Genomic DNA, 17,583 nt, shown 5'->3' on the forward strand with positions numbered 1-17,583 from the left:
CCGGTCGAGTATCCGACCTCACTCCGTCCATTCCGACGCCTAGTCGAAAGTGAGCATCATTCCGTGATGGTGAAATTCAAATTGAACGCGAGCTCTAGTTCCGGTGTCCGGGTTGAGGTGCACGCCCTGCTACGCTTCACAAGAAACGTTAAACGCCCAACTATCGTACCGTGCTTCCGCCATTAAGCGGGGGACATATAGACACAGATAGAGAGAGGGGTGGGGGTGGAGAGTCACTCACACCCCAATGATGATGTCAACATTCGTGAGCCGCTGGTACCTTACTGGAACCGAGGATTCTCCCGCTATCAAGGGCCCTCACCCTTGCCGCTGTCGTGGAAGTGATGCGTGACGCAGAATGGTTACCGACGATTACGACTTCGCGATGTGTGTGTGTATCGCGGGGGAGAGGGGGAGGCGGATATCATGAGGTCATGGTTCACGGAAGCTTGTCCCGATCGCTGGTCATCAGCGTTGCGACCCTATCGGAAGTGAAACGGAAGGTAGCGCAATGAAACTCCAATTTCCGCCAGAGCGCCGCGTTGCGGAACGTAAACTGGCCCATGACCACGACGACCCACGGGACCTGTTGAGCGTCCTACGCCGTATGGGGTCGGCTAAGGAGTCAACCTGCTCGGTACGATTCCATTCAACCGACCCCTCCTCTTCATTGGCGGAATGGCTAAACACAATGGGTGCGTGTATTGGGTAAAGTGGACACCCAGCGGCTCCTCGAACACAATACTGCAACACTGGCTCTCGGTTGTAGTGCTGGATCCACACGGACCACGTCTGTCCTTTATGATAACGATAAGTTCCGGTCGAAACGGTCCGAGCGACCTGAATACGTCAAAGCGAACAAGGCGGAACCTCCTCTATCAGAAGGGAAACAACGTGACACAACCAAGGACCAACCCTTATCGTCGTTCCTTTGCAACAGGTAACGGAATCCAAGAGGCGCTTTAGCACAAGTGGGGCCAGTGTTTCAGGTAACAAGCAATTCACTCGCTTTGCAGGAATTCAAAAAATGAAATAAGCGACACATTCCAGACCAGGGAAACTAATTGTGTTCGTTCGACAATGGTTTGTTTTTTATTTGGTCATTCCTCACATTTCGCATCCTGCCGTGAGTTACAACTTCCTTCCCGGAAGTAACCATTTCTGCAACAATAACCCATCTCCCAAAACGCGTCCCAAAACAGCCCTTTTTCTCGCCCTACGGCTTGATGAATGGTGTGCAAATTGAATGTCAATAGGACGGCGTGCGACGGCGGCAAATATGATGAATCATCCACTCCAAGACCCTCCCTCGGTCCTGCTGACCTGGTTTTGTGTTGGTTGCGTGTGCTAGCACCTAGCTAGAAACAACCTGTCAACGTCGATTGAAGAAGGAGGGACCCCGAAAGGACTTCCTGTGCACTTCCTGGTACAACGCAGAGCGCATTCCTACCATTCCAGCTGGTCCCAACAGAACCGCAAAATGACACTCGTCTCGAAAGGACGGTTGAAGAAGCAATTTCCGTTTGAGGACGAGGACACGCTCAACCCCCCCCTTTCGTCACCAGGCCTCGCATAGCACTCGAGCAGTAGCAGGTTCGATTAGTAACTTAAGGTATGCCGGGTTAGCAGCAGCCCCATACCGCCTCTTCATGACGAGAGGTTCAAGGTTACGACGACGAGTAAACGGGGGTCCTCATTTCGTCCCCATTGCCGATGGCCGAGGGAGGGGGCACCTTTCCGAGGGCGGAAATTGAGCAAAAACAAGTAGCCGTCTTCGTTTTTTGCTTAGCTTTTCCTTTTGTTTTAGTCTCGCGAGGGATAGGACATTCCGACGATTCGAATTTGTAGAAACCAAGCGCAAATGTCACTTCAGCCGCTTATAGTAGGCTAGTGTTGAACTTTGCTGCCATCACGTCAGCCCATTGTGACGTGACGTTTTCTGGAATTAATTTCATTTCGGCATCAAAAGATAGATCCAATTCTATAAAGTTGCCTCTAAAGTTTAAATGCAGATTGCAGATAGCAATAGCGAGCTCTGAAAGGATTGCAGCCATTATTCAGCACAGGATTAGACAGGAAATCCTTCCTTATCCTTTCCTCGCGTTTAATTAGAAGTTTAGATAATGAATTGATGCTAATCCAACTATTTGAACGTTCATACTTACCCTCGTCGTGCATCTGCTTGGCGGCGCATTCCGCACATTCGGCACACTCGGTGCAAACGGCGGATTGTGCCTGTTGCTGCTGTTGTTGCTGCTGTTGCTGTTGCTGCTGCTGTTGGGACTGTGCTTGAGCGGTCGAACTGGGCTGGGAACCTGGTTGGCCGGGCTGGCCTGCGGTGCCCGTTTGTTGTCCCTGCTGGCCAGCAGCAGCTCTGGCTGCCAACATGGCAGCCCGTTGCTGCTGTAGCCGCTGGATAACCTGGAGCTGCTGAATATGTTGTGCACCGAAGACATGCCCACCGAGTGCCCCACCGAGTGCATTGTCAAGCAGCCCACTACCATCTTTGTAACCCTCTGGGGGACTCAGCGTGGCCTGGTCGACAAATTCGATCGGTGGAGCAAACTTCGGACTCTGCGGAAGTAGAGAAGGAAGAGAGAAAGAAAATGGGGAAATTCCATCAGTCTGGGTGTGTCGCTCGCCTTCGTCTTCCGGATGATTGTACATTAAAACAATAGAAACAATACCGCTTCAGCAGTAGCCCGAAACGAAAAAAAAACAAATGGTGGGTTCGCGCATGAATGAAGAACAACAAAATCGAGGTGCGGCGGTATGGTGGTTCTGTGGCCGATGCGTTCGAAGATTAAAAATCCTCCAGTGAACAGTCGTAAAACGATCGAACCGTCAACCTGGTTCAGATGAAGCGTATCGGAATCGGAAGGACTGCAAATTGAATCGTTTCTCTCGCGCTACTGCTTCTCCGGTCTCTTGGGGTCTTCTCTTAACCGAACCCATCTGTCCCTTAAGCAATAATGAAAAAAAAAACCCACAAGATGCTTCTGCATAAGACGAATGGTAAATAGGTCGTAACTTTCCATGCGATAAATCAGCATCACTTTCTGTTTCTCGGGAATTAAGGCGTCGCCCGCCGAAGATGCCAGATCGAACGACGTTTGATTTTCCGGCTGTGTACCTTTTGGTGTACCCAAAGCGGTAAACAGCAACGAGATCGATAACAACGGCAAAACACAACCTAGCCAAAGGGCGAACAACTAGGCGATCTCGATTGTGATTTGACTTTGAATAAAATATCATATAATCACGCATCACCCCGAGTCGCTCGGAAAAAAGCGATTTCCTTCGCTTGACCCAGTTCTTCGCAATTTCCGAGGAAAACAACAACAGCAGAGGATTCCCTTTTCCACCAGCACTTTCTTTAGCCAGCGGTAGGTCAACGGTGTATTATTAATGCCCGATTAGTAACGTTACTGAGCGTGCAAAAAGTGCCTCGAAGCACGCGGAGTTTGCTGTCGAAGGCCAACAAATACATGTCGACGGTACACGACGTAACAGATAGCATGACGTGAGCTTTGAGGTAAGCATAGCCACACGCACGCACGCAAGGACGGACGAGTGCCCAAATGTACTGGGCATGCGGAAACGGTCCATCACACCCAAATTGAGTCGCAAAAAGGGGAATTCATTCCAAAAAGAGGTACAAAAACTCGTAGACAAAAGGATTTTCTGGGGTTACTTTTGTTACTCATGTATTATCAAGGTACCAATAGATATGTTTTAGAGCAAAACTAACTTTGAATCCAACAATCGTACTACGAATAGTAGGCATTGCATTCAAACGTCATTGGCAGATCTAGTTAGCAGAGTCTTGATGATGTGTTCGCAATATTTTGACAGTTTACGTAACCTTTTATGATAACATATTATTTTAAACACACACAGAAGACAGCTGACACAATTATATAGCTCGCTTCATTTATATTGTAAGGAATGTTCTTCGTCCTACTATGTACTCAAGTTCCGTTGGCTAGCAATGTCTGCAATCTTCTCCCTATCGTGTCTTAAACACATACAGTGAACAGGAATGCATGAGGTCGCCCGGTGAAAGGCCATTCATGTAACCACCGTACTGCAAGCATCCGAGGGTAAAATGGCCTCCAGCCAATCGTGTTTCTGGGCCCACCTTCCTCCGATCTCAGGAATCTAGCCCGTAAGCTACTGACCTTTCCCATCATAAATAGCTTCGTGTATTAGAGAAAAATATTTTATCCCCAACCCGTCTCCTGCTCCGGCCAATCCCCATCTTACACGTTGATAAAGTCTTTGCCAAATGTCTACTGTAGCTGCTACTTTATCACTTCTGCTGCGCGAAAGTTTTCGCTCACTTTTGGCCCCGGTCTGCCGGTTGAAACGGTGTCCTTCGGTTGTATGTGTAGGAAACCCTTTTCACTACAGCCATTATGCTATCCCCAAGCGCCAGCCAACCGGCCCCAATCGCGCCAGTTTTCCTTCTGTCTCGTTATGCTATTGTTATCACTTGCCAAACGAGCCGAGATTCCATCAAGCAACATTAGTGAACAGGTCTACCTCGTACCCGGGATACTGCTCCTTAGGCCAAAGTCAAAGTACCTACCATGTGCTCGCGTATGTGTGTGTGTGTGTGTGTGTGTGTGTACGTGTCTGGCGTGGGAGGAACCTGCCGGAAAAATATCTCGACAATAGACGTCGCTCGCTCCCAAGGATCATTTCGTTCGACATAAAGGCATTGATAGGGAGGATGAGAACCACTAGCAGTATGCTTACGGTTCAAGACGGTCTGATGGAGCCCCGGCTCTCCTTAAGGACCTGTCATGGCGAGACGAGAAACCCTGCCGTTCGTTCGTGCGGCTTCCAGCTCATCCCTACGTGCCGTGAAGAGGGTAAATGAATCCAGCAGCCGCTACTCGTGTGCTGTGTGGGTAAACTATTTTTACCTACACGACATACCACGAAAATCCCGATACTGGAGGGACTACGAGGGAGGCCGTTTTGCCGCACTGCGATGGAAAGAACGCGACTTAGAAAAGAGTCGACTACCTCTCGCAGTAGTACAGACAAAAGCCGAAAGGAAGCATAGAGGAGGGGGGAAAAGCAGAAAACACCCATAAGAAAAGGATAATTGAACGACGGGTTCTTATCGAACCGTTCGAATAGCCGGGAGTATATAATCGAAAATGAAGTCTTCATCGACAAGCCCTCCGCCAATCTTTTATCTTTGATTGCTTGTTCTGGCTGGTTATGATTCCGTCCATCCGCTAGCGATGGCCAGTTATATTGAAGACTGAATGAAAAGGAAAACTCAATCCGCTACTTCTGCCAGACTAAGGGAATTAATTTGGACAAATCGGCCATCCATGCCAAGCCAGGGGAAATCCATGGGAAAAGGGAAATGATTCCACATGCTTCCTTTCCAGCAAAATATCTCCCAAACACTGAAACATTAAGTGATTGGGAGAATACTTCCTGATTGATACGAGCAAATCAAGATTGATCTCCAGCTCGTGCATGAAAAGATACATCTTGACATAACCGGTGCTCTGGAGGGAGCTGGAGGTGCGATACGGGGGCGGAAAATATCGATTCGCTACGGGCAATGGCCGCCCATCGTTGAGATTAATTATCACCGAATTGGACCTGATCGCTTGCTCACGTCGCATGACTGCAGACGATATGTCTGTGAGCCAATTAACAGGACAACTGTTCTACCTACCGCTTCACGGTACAATTTCGGCAATGACGTCTGCACCACTGACGTCCATACAATAGAAACCACCCACCTAAACCATTTTCATAGATACTGTCCTGCTCACGCCATGGCACGTGTTGAAAATGCGCCAGAAAGATGTCCGTTGGAGGCAATGATCGATAGAATACATACTATTAAGTATCGCTCTTCCTTTCTTATCGTACAAAAACAAGCAAAGGAATTCTGTGTCGCTGCATATCGGCTTTATCCGAGACTGTCTTCACCGATGCAGAGTTATGTAACCGCCAAATAAAAACACATTTCAATTGCAATCGTAGCATCCACTTGATGGTTTTAGCAACAGCCTACTTCAGCGCATTTGGAGCCTCGCAACCAATCGAACATTTTTTATTAGTTGAAAATGTGAGGATGTCCAAGCGTTTTAAAGAATCCAACAAAATATATTGTACAAGGCACACAATAAATGCCCTGGTCCAGGTGCTTGAGGGTTTAATGATATACATGGAAACGCGAAAGAGACGATCCACTCGTTACATCATTCACCGAACAGTCCTTCTGAGTCCTTATCCCGTGAGTGCTGACGGGTACGGTAAAGAGCTCCCGAACGTCAACTTCATGTGCTTGTGAGGTTGGATTAAATATCCGCCAGGAAATGTCATTTTACCGGATGCTTTTCGGGTACAGAATGCTGCTCTTTCCGTACGCCGGCCGAGGTGGTGGTGACCTTTTTCAAAGTTGAGTTGAAATTGACGGAGAGAAGGAATGTGGGCTGTCTCTGTTGGCTGGGACTTGTATTGTGTACCCCTTGGCTCGTTCGACGCTGTTACAGACATTTACAACATCCGTTGACACTCGGGTTTGCCGGAGGTTGCACAAGCGAATGACGAATATCCTGTGCTGGTGTTATATTAAACAATGATTCACAAAATGTATGCTCCAGTCCAGACCAAAACAAGCATGAAAAATACGCCTACCGTACAGAGGAAGTGATTCTATTTACATTTTCCACCCACCGCCAACGATATGAAAGAGTATTTTGCGAAAGCAACAGCAGGGAAATCAAAGACATTTTCGGCACGTTGCCTCGTTGGGATATATGTGTGTGTGTGTGTGTGCGAAGAGGGTTTCAAAGCAGCGGTCGTTTTGGTGCTTGAATCAAAAATAATATTGATTTAGATATCGTTTTGCCGGGCGCACCGAAAGCGAACCACTGCAAAAAGTTCCTCCTCGAGGATGGTCGAGACGTCGATGTTTCCGACATTGGCATCTTTGATCCAAAAGATACACAAAAAAGGCAAAGCAAAACCGAGTGCCGTCTTTGAATGTTCATAGAAAACCAACTTTACCACACCACAGAGACCACCATAGCAGGCTGAAGACCCCTGCAGATGGAGGACCAAAGCGGTTTAACGGTAAAAAATCATAAAAACGATTTCAACATCATTTCCGTGTGTCACAGGGATCGGTATTTCTGGAGACGACGAAAGGAGCTACATTTCTTGTCCTGAGTCCTGACACCATGACCCTCTTTTGCGTTCAGTGTTCACCACGGTTCACCTCCGACCGTGAGCAAGAAATGAATGTCACCGGTGTCACCGAGGCCATGGCTGCATGTGACTCGCATCGCCGGTCGGTTCCTTGCAAACCACGTCTTCAATTTTACATACATAACTTTTCATTACTCGTGCTCATTGGAGACACAGCACGGCCCATAAAATTGAAGCACCTTAATGCTTGCACTGAGGATTTTAAAATGATGCTGACCCGGGCAGGATTGTTGCATTCGAAATTAAGCGAATAGATTTAAATGCAAAGGGTAACCAAACGAAGTACGAATGATTTTCTCTTTCATTAAAAAACAAACAAACGCCGATCTGTATCCTCCAGTAAGACGCGTCGAGACGATCCTTTAGAATAAGCTTTCTGTTACAGAAACACCGTCCACACAGCCTTTGCGGTAAATTTACATAAACTCAGAAGCGCCAGAACCTTCCGCAATTCCGCAAGCGACCCATTCGCGGTAGAAAGGGATAAAGTTTTCCAAAGAAGAGCCTTGCCCCCGGCAGTCCGCTACCGAAACGGCTAACTTAAATTCATTGTCAACCTCCCTCAGGTCTTATTGGAGTCTTTAGCGTTATACTATGCTAACATAATGCTTCCCCCACCCCATACCGTGTTGCTACCGACAGTAAACATAGTCCCGGCGAAACTTTCGTACCACTCTGCCTAACGGTAGAAGGACACGGGTTGGGGGATGTAGAGCGCGGTAGGTCACCTTCCCAAATTGACCGAAACATCGACCGAACGGACCTTCGGCGAACCAAAAAAGCTATTTAAACATTACGGTAAGAAGGAACCGGTTGGGGGGAGGGCGTAGGGTGCTGGGTCAACTTTATTACCCCGAAACTCACACCCACCCACTCACCCCCCACCATTCCCTTCACAAACCTCTCCAAAACTCCAATGATCGTTATGGTTATGGTGCCTCGCTGTTCGCCACTAATAGTGGAAAAGGGGGCCTTTGGGGGCGAATTCGAAGCTTTATCGATTAGTGATTGCAATAAAAATGTGTTAAGCTGGCTAACCCTCCTCGGCAGTGGGTGATTCTGTCCTTTGCTAATCCCACTATCCACCAGAAGAATGATGGTAGCGCTTTATCGGAGGAAAATGCCCCACCCCACCGTGTTCGGAGTGTATCATCAATCGTGATGGATTAATGATCCCGATGGCCTGAGCTCCTAATAAGGCCATTCAATGGGTTAAGGACTAATTTGATTCTCGTGTGCTTTCTTGGTTGGTTGGGGGTGATACTGCAATGAATGAATGCGACAATCAATTAATGCTAGCATTAAAGCAAACCACAAAGACGCTGAACACTGAAAACATTCATTTTCTTTTATCCTAGATAGAAAAGGGATCTTTTATGAAATGAATGAAGTGTTTGGTGTTCAGGTATCAGTGAAGGTGGATGATGAATAAAAATAATTTCCATGCAGCCATATGTTGTTGTAAACTTATTTTTCATAAGAAGTCGTTCTATGTATTTAACTCTATCTTTCGCAAAAAATGCTGCATAAAGCCTAAACGCAGATTATTCGTTAACTAATCGTCGTTAATACAGTCGAAATGTGGACCGAGACTGGTTGAAATGTCAACATAAACCGACTCACATTTCGACGCTTTTCCCAAAGACATGTTTTGTCCTAAAAATATCATCCAGAAAAAAGCACTCCAGGAAAAGCCCAGATCTGTAAATCCCAGGGAGGCCAACAAGACCGGTGCTCTGCGCCTCATGCTGATGGCAGCTGATTCACGGTAAAGGTGACAAAAAGTCAGATCCATTTACACCTGCGGCTGGCACACGTGTGCAGGTCATGCGGTTATAAATAGCACGCCAACGCGCCGAGCCGCCTTCAGGCTCCGATGCGGATGATGTTGATGATGCTCATCGCTCATCACAACCATGCAGCCTTCGTCGTCCTCATGCTCGTCCTGCGACAAACGTCATTCCAGCTGAACACGAGGCAAGCGATGCCGCGACTGGAAGCTTTGTATTGTGGTGCACAGACAACGGTGGTCTTTCGGTGGTGATGGTGAGTGCGAGCATAAACCGTTTCGCTTCCGTTGCTGCGAGGAGAGAATGTCCCTTATTCACACCTTCAGCCAGCGGTTGACCTCCATTTACTTTACACTTGGTGACATGGGTGGCGCCACAACAACGATAACAAAATTGCCTTTTTTATCTCACTAAAACCGCTCGGTACCGCTCGTACTGAAGGGGACCACCATTGTGGTTTCGCCTCCATATGTTGTACTATTTTATTAGATTTCACCAAAAAATGATTCCCAGTTAATGTAGCGAAATGGATAATTCATTCCCTTTCACTTGCAACAATGATAGAAACCGAAAACTAATTTATAGCCACCCGGTAATCGTGCCATAATTAATTTTATCCAAATTTACTACCCGAACCGTGGAACAACACGTCGAATGCACCGAGAATTTTAGGGCCCAAAAGCCTAGAAAACCCCAACATAATTCTATCTGCACCTCGTTATCGCACATTAACTCATCCCTGAGGCCATGGTGGGCCACCAAATTGCCGGAATTGCTGTTTCCGTCGCTTGTCCGGTCCATGGTGGAACCCACGGATACCAGGAGCTCTCCCTAGGGAGCACCGGTACCATACCGATGAACCCACCACACGTACAGGATGATACGATGGAACCGGCCACAGAGAGAGAGGTAGGAAGCCCGCTCTCATTAACCTATTTACGGTTAATGCAGGGTCCGAGTTGTCACTGAGCATCGGCAGCACCACCAGCACCAGCAGCCCCATCAACGCAAGAAACGTATGTCGTCAGAGCTCTAACCAAGCGGCCTGACGATGAGTAATAGGTGCCTTGGGACGGCATAAAACGTGGATAATAGTTATGCACTCAGCAGTTCGTTACCTAGTCCTTCCGGTGGTTGTAGTCTGTTGTTTCAAGCTATGAATATAGCGAGACAGATGCTGCTCATAAAAATGTTTGTGATAAAATCTTGTAGAATTCACAGAATTTTTATTCATTTTCCTCACACGAACTGGGAACACACGACAACAGCTGTAATTCAGAACATGTACAGGTGCGGTTTTGTTGCGGAACTTTTCAAGGACTCCGGACCACAGTACCATCAGCTTCCAGTCTATCGTGATGTCACAATGTGAGGGTACTTCATGAAACAGATGTCTATTGTTGATAAGTTGGTCTACGTACTGGCCATGATCCAACAGCACATCGGCAGTGTGCAAGGACACAATACACTATTGAAACATAAGGAACCTCTTGACATCCAACGAGCCGTGTGAAAGTTATTATCAATTTAGTAATGCCTCCATTACGGCAACCACCGGCACGTAGACCCTCATAATAATTAAAATCTCCCTTTATCCCGGCCAGAACCGGCTGTTGTTGGTTGTTGGTCCCCAATCACCACCACAAACCCACAAAACCAAACGCAACCAATCACGTCAAGGGTCAAGACCCCGCACGGATCCCGGTCTAGGACAGGAGGGAATTGTTTGGGTTTTCCGGCTCTGTTCCCTTAATTACTCTGTTTCGATCTATGTTTGGTGCACCGGACCATCCCGAAATGCTCTGCTCAAAGTTCAATTCAATTTACAAAAATTAACATAAATTTTCTTCATCTCTTGAACTCTAGGACCCGCTCTCCTATCGTACGAAAGTGTTTTCATTTTGACCCTTTTTGCATGGGTGTTTGCCAATATTATCATCGATCAATTGAAACGGTCTTTTCTTCTTTTCCGAAGGCTCGCAAATCGAATTCAAATTTGAAACTCACACAATAGGGAGCTTGCTTTTAATTAACCTTTTCCTGTCCGTGTCCTTGTTTGATCCGATTTTCTGTTAGTTCGTTGGGCAGATGTCAAAGGTCTATGGTATGTTGATTCCTGCTTAAATTTTTCAAAATGTCACGTCCTGCGTTACTGTTCCCTGGATGGCCATCCAGGCCATCCAAGTAAGCAGATGGATAATGCAAAAGTTATAAAGTACGCATAGCGTCAAGCAGGAGCGCAGGTCACCTTAACCTAAAAAATCGCGTGATCCAGCTTCACGTAGCATCTTCCCGTTTGCGTTTTTCCCATTTTACTGCTCCACCAGATGGGGCCCAATGTACGACGACACCCTGCAGTTTGACCCAGTTACGTCTTATTTCGAATGAAGTGGAGCCTTTGCCACTTACTGCGGTCAACCTATACAGGAGCAATGAGCATTGAGCTCGTTCCCGACGATGGAGAACGATGTCGTGATCTTTGATGGGGGATCAGGATGGGATGCCATGGTAGCACAACACGTTAAACGTGAAGCAGCACTCTTATACAAATACAGCAAACAACGTTGGTCTTTTATGGCGTATTGCACAGCAATCACAATCACGAAAGGCCACACATATGCCATCCGCTAACCGAAAGTGCTTGGCACAATCCAGGCCATTAGCACACGAGATGGTTGTAATCCAGTCTGGTGAAAAAGGGAGAGAACGATGGTATCCCCTACCCGTGGCCAACATTATGACGTCGACAATTTAAGGCACAAGTGTTTACTCTCTTTTAACATAACACTCCTCGACGAGTGGGCGAGTCAAGCTCATCTGGATATAGCACTCCCTCAGGAGCGAGCGCCAAGCTGTGTGTGAGTATTGGTGCACCAGGCCACTGCAGACCACTACGGACTACGGGAAATACGGTGGCACAAGAAATGTGATACGGCGTGCTGGCATGCTAATTTGTTGCCCATTAAGGAGATTAAAAATGTTGCCATCCTGGCGCAATACCACCATACTCGTGAAGCTCAAGGACGATGTAGCTTTTGGTATGGGTGCTGAAACAACATCAGAATTTAACCTATGATCAGCGTTTGTATTAATCAATTGGGAGCAAGCGAAGCAGCTGTACTCCTAGACTAGTGCGGTTCTAATTTTCGATGCAAATGAGATGCGTCTTGCTGGCGGAAACACCCACAATTCGATCGATTATGGCTGTGCTTCCAAACAATGCACAACGTTTCGATAACGATGTGCTATCGGTCGCAGCACTAGTGCCGAACATTCTCGCATATTCATTTACGAAATTCCATCAATTATCCTCTTCAGTTCATTTCAAACGGTACCAACAAGCAGAGGACGCCGATAAGAAGCAGATGATTGAAATTTGATGAATTCGATGCATCGAGTCGATATCATTATGGTTAACATTCTCATTCCTTCGCTGATAGCATGTTCGCGTTCGCATTCGCATTTCAAAATCCGTTCATACCTCACTCCTGCCATGTGATCCGACAGCTGACATCACTGCCGTGATCGACAAACATGTTACAGTTGAAATGAATTGCAATTTTCGTAGCGATTGAAATGGTTGTGTAGCAGCTCTTCCACAGCTTATACCTTCCTAATGAACCAATTAAACACATCATCTAATGCACTTACGAAACGAGCAAACAAACGAAATAAAGCAAAAGAGAACGGAACAGGATTTCGGCAAACTTACAATCCCGATACCCAGACTGCCAAGCACCGGAAGCAAAAACTTCTTGCACCACCAATCGACCGTACTACGATTTACTCCGGTTCCGAACGACCAACTGGAGCCATCTGGTTCCGTAAATCTCGTGATTATCGTAAACACGATTTTGTACCTTTGCCAAATGTCCCGTCTAACCCATCCCATCGCGCGCGAATACACACGGACGTTCAACTCGTTTTTGTGTGTCCGCTTCAGGCAAGCAGACCTTGCATTTTCCACGGTATGACATTGCACCGTCCACCGACCTGGAAGCTGGAGGCCAGTGAACCACGGATGGAAATTGGAAAATCAAACAAAAAAAACCAACGAAACTCTCGAAATGCTTGTACCGGAACTGGTTTGGCTGCAGTTTCGGGTAGCCGAAAACAGTGGGATGTTACTCAACCCAACGGAATCGATCGCATATTTCCCTTACCCTGAACGGTACACTGGGAACACGAACGAGACAATAAAGTGTAATTCGACAAAATCGAGCGAAAAAGGAGAAAACTACCGAGATTGCTGCGGACACTGCACTGGGACAGGGTAAATCGTATCGAAACCAAAGGACCGCCTCAGTTGCGGATGGTCCCAACCAGAATACCGCACCGTGAAAGGTGCGATTGCGACAACCTTCCTGGAAGGGAAGCGAAAGAAGCATATTGATTCCGAGATCGCAAACGCGCCGATCTGATTTTACCGAAAACTTGGCAAAATAGCTGGAGTCGCCGTAAAAGGATTGAACATGGTGAGAGGGGTGGTGGCCAACTGGGAAAAGTGGTCGCAGAAGGAGAAGAAGGGAGTAGAGGTTCGCTAGCGCCGAAACCAAAAACAACTTGACGACGCGAGCGCTCGGCAAAAAGACGACAAATTATGCTGACGAAGCGACTAGCCCCATTATGCTGCTTGGCGTCCGCGTTTCTGCCGCGATCCGTATTCCCGGTGAGTGCTAGACTGGCAACGGGAACCGTAAACACCATCACACCCGATACTCCCGAAGGACACGGAACTCCCAAGGGAAGATGCTCCTAGAATATGTCGTCGAAATCGGATTTTATCGCACATCTGAATACATCTGCCCACTATCGGTTTCTCTCTTTCTTCTCTCTCTCGCTCTCGCTTGCGAATAGAACATTCTATTTTTCTTTCTTTTTTGTGGCATGCCCGGTATGTTGTCGAATCCTGCAGAGCCTGCACAAAACTAGCAGAAAGCACTCCGTTCCGGCTGTCGAATCCAAAACGAATTCACCACATTTCGTTCTCACGACACGACACGGTGGTCGCGAGGGAGAGAAGCTTTGACAAGGACAAACACGGTGGCCCATAAAAACCGTGCGAGAATGGTGGGTGGCAAGGGTAACCCCGCTGTGGGCAAAAAGCGAGGAAACTCGCAAAACCATCGAGTACCAGGCGGCTCCATCGTGTCTGGAAACCCCGCTTCGTGTGCTGGAAGCCGCTTTTTACGACCGAGCACAACACCATCACCACCACCACCACCACCAGCACCATCGGTCGCCATGGTAGCACGGAACCACAGAGGCCGAACACATTCAATAAACATGGCCCATTTCAATTTGCCACAACAACGTGCCCTAGTGTCTAGTATCCATGCTGAAAGGACGACATTCCTCGAATCATCCCTCTCATGTGCCGACAGCCTCTTTGCGCTGGCTGGCGCTGGATCTGCTGGCGATACAAATCTTGCAGGCTTCTTAATCAGGAATCAGGAACCTGGCCAGTTAGGGGCCAACACAGCGCGGTGGCGGATGGACGGTCGTCGTCGTCGTCGTGTAGATAATTAGATTTATTTTTGTGACATTGCGCCACTTGCGAGGCCTTTTATCGGACCACATTAGATGCACAGTCATCGATATCCTGCATGCAGAGTGGCCATTCTCGGGCTTCTTCTTCTTGAGCAGCGGCGGCAGCACCAGGGCCGTCCCGTTGGATCGATGAGCACAAGCAGCGCCGCTCACAAGGACACTAATTCCGAATTTCGGAGCACCGTGGAAGGAACGATGCCATCATTCACAAGCGCACTCGCACTAGCAACGCATAAAAGTTCGTTATGTTCGAAGTGCCATCGAGTTATGCTTCATGCAAATTGAGCAACTGTCCTACGTGGCCAGCCGATGTGGTGCGTGGTGGCGTAGTGAATGATTTATTGGATTTGTGGCCATATCTTCGGCATTGTGCGTACGTGTGTGTGCGCGCGAGTGTGCCTGGCACACACAAAAGCCAAGTAGCTCGCACGTGCTCCCTTGCTCCGTGCATAAGGTCAATATAATTAAGAGTAGCATTTTATCGCTCGCATTCCCTCCGACCAAGCCAGCTTGGATGGTTCGAGAAACATTAACATTGTGTTCGTTGACCTGCACACCGATGTTGGCGATGGAAGGAAGGCAGAACACCTTCCATACAATCGAAACACATTAATCTTCGTACATAAAACCGTAACATGGGACTCGTAATGGATTCGATGCACAAAGGGCTACACTACTATCGGAATGAAATATCTCTCCCGTCTTGAAACTATGAACCGTCGCGCTGAACCCTAGGAATGCTACTCAACGTTACTATGACTAACAACCTTGGTCAAATGAACATTCACAGTTTCATCGAAGGAATTTCATCTTCGACAAAGTAAGCATTGAATTTCATAATTAACCTTCAATCTAAAGGCTGCTGAGATTCGGATACTACGCTTCCAAAATGAGAACGAACGACGGCCATTCTGTGGACTGCTTCTTCCGCTTGCTTCGTTCAATTTCTTGCAGCAGCTCCTTCACCATAACGCCATTACCTTCCTTACGCAGACACCTTGTTCTCTGGGACTTTACCGCGACACACCGTACGCCCTTGGCAATGGAAAGGTTCTTTTCGTTTTATCGCGGTTTCAATCTGCCAGTCCCGCTTCGATCGCCCCAGGCCACTGGAATGGCCACTGGACCAGTCTGTATGGTTGTCAGCAACATTTGAAGCTGACAAACATGCCTGGGTGTCCTTGACTCATCATTTCCATGGAAGCCATCTTCAGATAAGAAAGTATTTACCGTATTTTGAGTGTTACTCTTTTCCCTAACTTAAAAATTAGCATAAAAGGGCATAAAACCTCCCGGGCTAAAGTCACAAAGGATTGGCGTCACGCAGACCCATCTTGTGCCGAATCACGTTTATCGAGAAGGTGTCCTTGAAGGAGAAGTTCACGTAACGCCAAACCCGAGAACTGCGTGGTTGTGGTCGGGGTTGGGTGATGCTGCGCAGGCGAACTTCCCCTGGATCCGGGGACTGAGAAAAAGAAGGCCCCACCGCTCCCAGGACGTTTGATGAAGCTTGTCGGAGGATTGCAATCGTAGCAAACGCTCAGATCCTCTTGGAATGTGGGTCACGAGCGGCAAGGTCACCACCGCCGCGAGGATGCATTCGTTCCCACTCTGCTGCTGCCGACGCTGCACTTTCGAACAATAACAATGAAGAGCAGAATTCTAGTGTGCTCGTTTGTTCAGTGCTTTTGGGAGCTTTCTTTTAACAACAGCAACAACACAACAACTACAACAACAACAACAGGTGGGAACAGCCTTGCGCACAGAGACGTACGGTACGCGCCAAACACAAAGAGCATTATGTCAGAGCAGCAGCACCATCCCGGCCTCGCCCAATTTCCGAGAAGGTCCGAAGATGCTCTCCTTCTTCTTCTTCTTCGCGCGTCAATTAATTAAGATAACAGCAAGAAGGGGGCAGGAAGGATGCTTTGAAGTCTGGCGTGACGTTCTCTGCCCTACTTAGTAAGAGCGATCTCGGAGAGTGGACACGGTTTCTCGTACTTACCGGTGGCGTGCGCCCATCATCCGTATAGCCACAGTTGCAGCCTTCGTCACAACATATTCGAACGAGCTCGTGTTCACCGCAGGTGCACGGTTCCTCGTCCTCCTCATCATACGGACAGTCCTCCCGGATCAGGATGATGTAGTCCGCCTCGAAGAACTCGTTGCGGGTCTCATCGAACACGACGCGGTTCTTGCGAACCGGTGGTGGCCGGTTCGGTTTCTTCAGCAAACCCCTTAGGGTACCACCGGTGGTCTCACGCATCGTTGCACCCGCGATGGCTTCTGCTTCGCTGCGATAAAGTGGTACGGCCTCGATCACACAACCACAACCCGAACCTACACCAACGACCGCCGCAGTTAGCTTCCTTAGTGGAACCTTTGGCGGTGGCGGGGGCGGCGGTGACGATGGTGGTGGTGGTGGTGGTAAAGAAGGAGGGGGAGGGAGAGGGGGTACTGGTGGAATAGGACTAGTAGCGCTGGCACACGCACGCACACCACTCGCACTCGGTCGTCTCCAAAGCCCCGAAGACGCACTTCCTGGAGAAACACTTTTCGCTGGATCTCGCGCAATCGATCCCACACAACAATTACCACTAGATAGGCTCTCTGGTTCCCCCCCAGATAGCCCCACCGTAGTCGTAGTACCACACCTTCGCCGTCCACTAGCACTGGCCGGACAAACGGTTACACTAACCTTCCCTTTAGGAGGTGCTGGCGGAGGTGGGGGTGGGGGTGGTAACGCAGGTGGTGCAGGTCCCACCGGATGATAGGCCGCAACAGGGCGTCCCCCTGTACCCCGTACACTAACCAACAGCAGCTCCTGTTGCTCCTCTAGCTCCTCCTCGAGCTCATCGTAACAATACTTGATCCGATAGACATCCGGCTCGTAGTCCTGCAGGTGCCGCGTATCGAACTCACAGTTCGTGTGCGGATCCGCGGCCAATAGCTTCTCGAGCTGCACAAACTCCACCTGTTCCTCCTTGCCCTG

At 48.3% G+C, this 17,583-nt stretch overlaps 2 protein-coding genes across 2 annotated transcripts in view; one reads left to right on the top strand and one right to left on the bottom strand.

The window, feature by feature from the left end:
- LOC125952192 (endoplasmic reticulum chaperone BiP) overlaps window positions 1-17,583 on the top strand; it is a 231,265-nt gene that overhangs the window by 129,179 nt on the left and 84,503 nt on the right. The gene's annotated exons all lie outside the window — the stretch shown is intronic.
- LOC125950557 (uncharacterized) overlaps window positions 1-17,583 on the bottom strand; it is a 42,304-nt gene that overhangs the window by 20,923 nt on the left and 3,798 nt on the right. Inside the window, exons 2-3 of the mRNA XM_049678661.1 lie at window positions 16,597-17,583; window positions 2,166-2,574 (exon numbers count right to left, since the gene is read on the bottom strand). The exon at window positions 16,597-17,583 is cut by the window's right edge and continues 2,915 nt beyond it. Of these exons, the coding sequence (XP_049534618.1) occupies window positions 2,166-2,574; window positions 16,597-17,583 (1,396 nt within the window). The remainder of the gene's footprint in view (window positions 1-2,165; window positions 2,575-16,596) is intronic.

The sequence above is a fragment of the Anopheles darlingi genome, chromosome 2, assembly GCF_943734745.1.
Source record: "Anopheles darlingi chromosome 2, idAnoDarlMG_H_01, whole genome shotgun sequence".
In the NCBI taxonomy this organism is placed as follows: domain Eukaryota; kingdom Metazoa; phylum Arthropoda; class Insecta; order Diptera; family Culicidae; genus Anopheles; species Anopheles darlingi.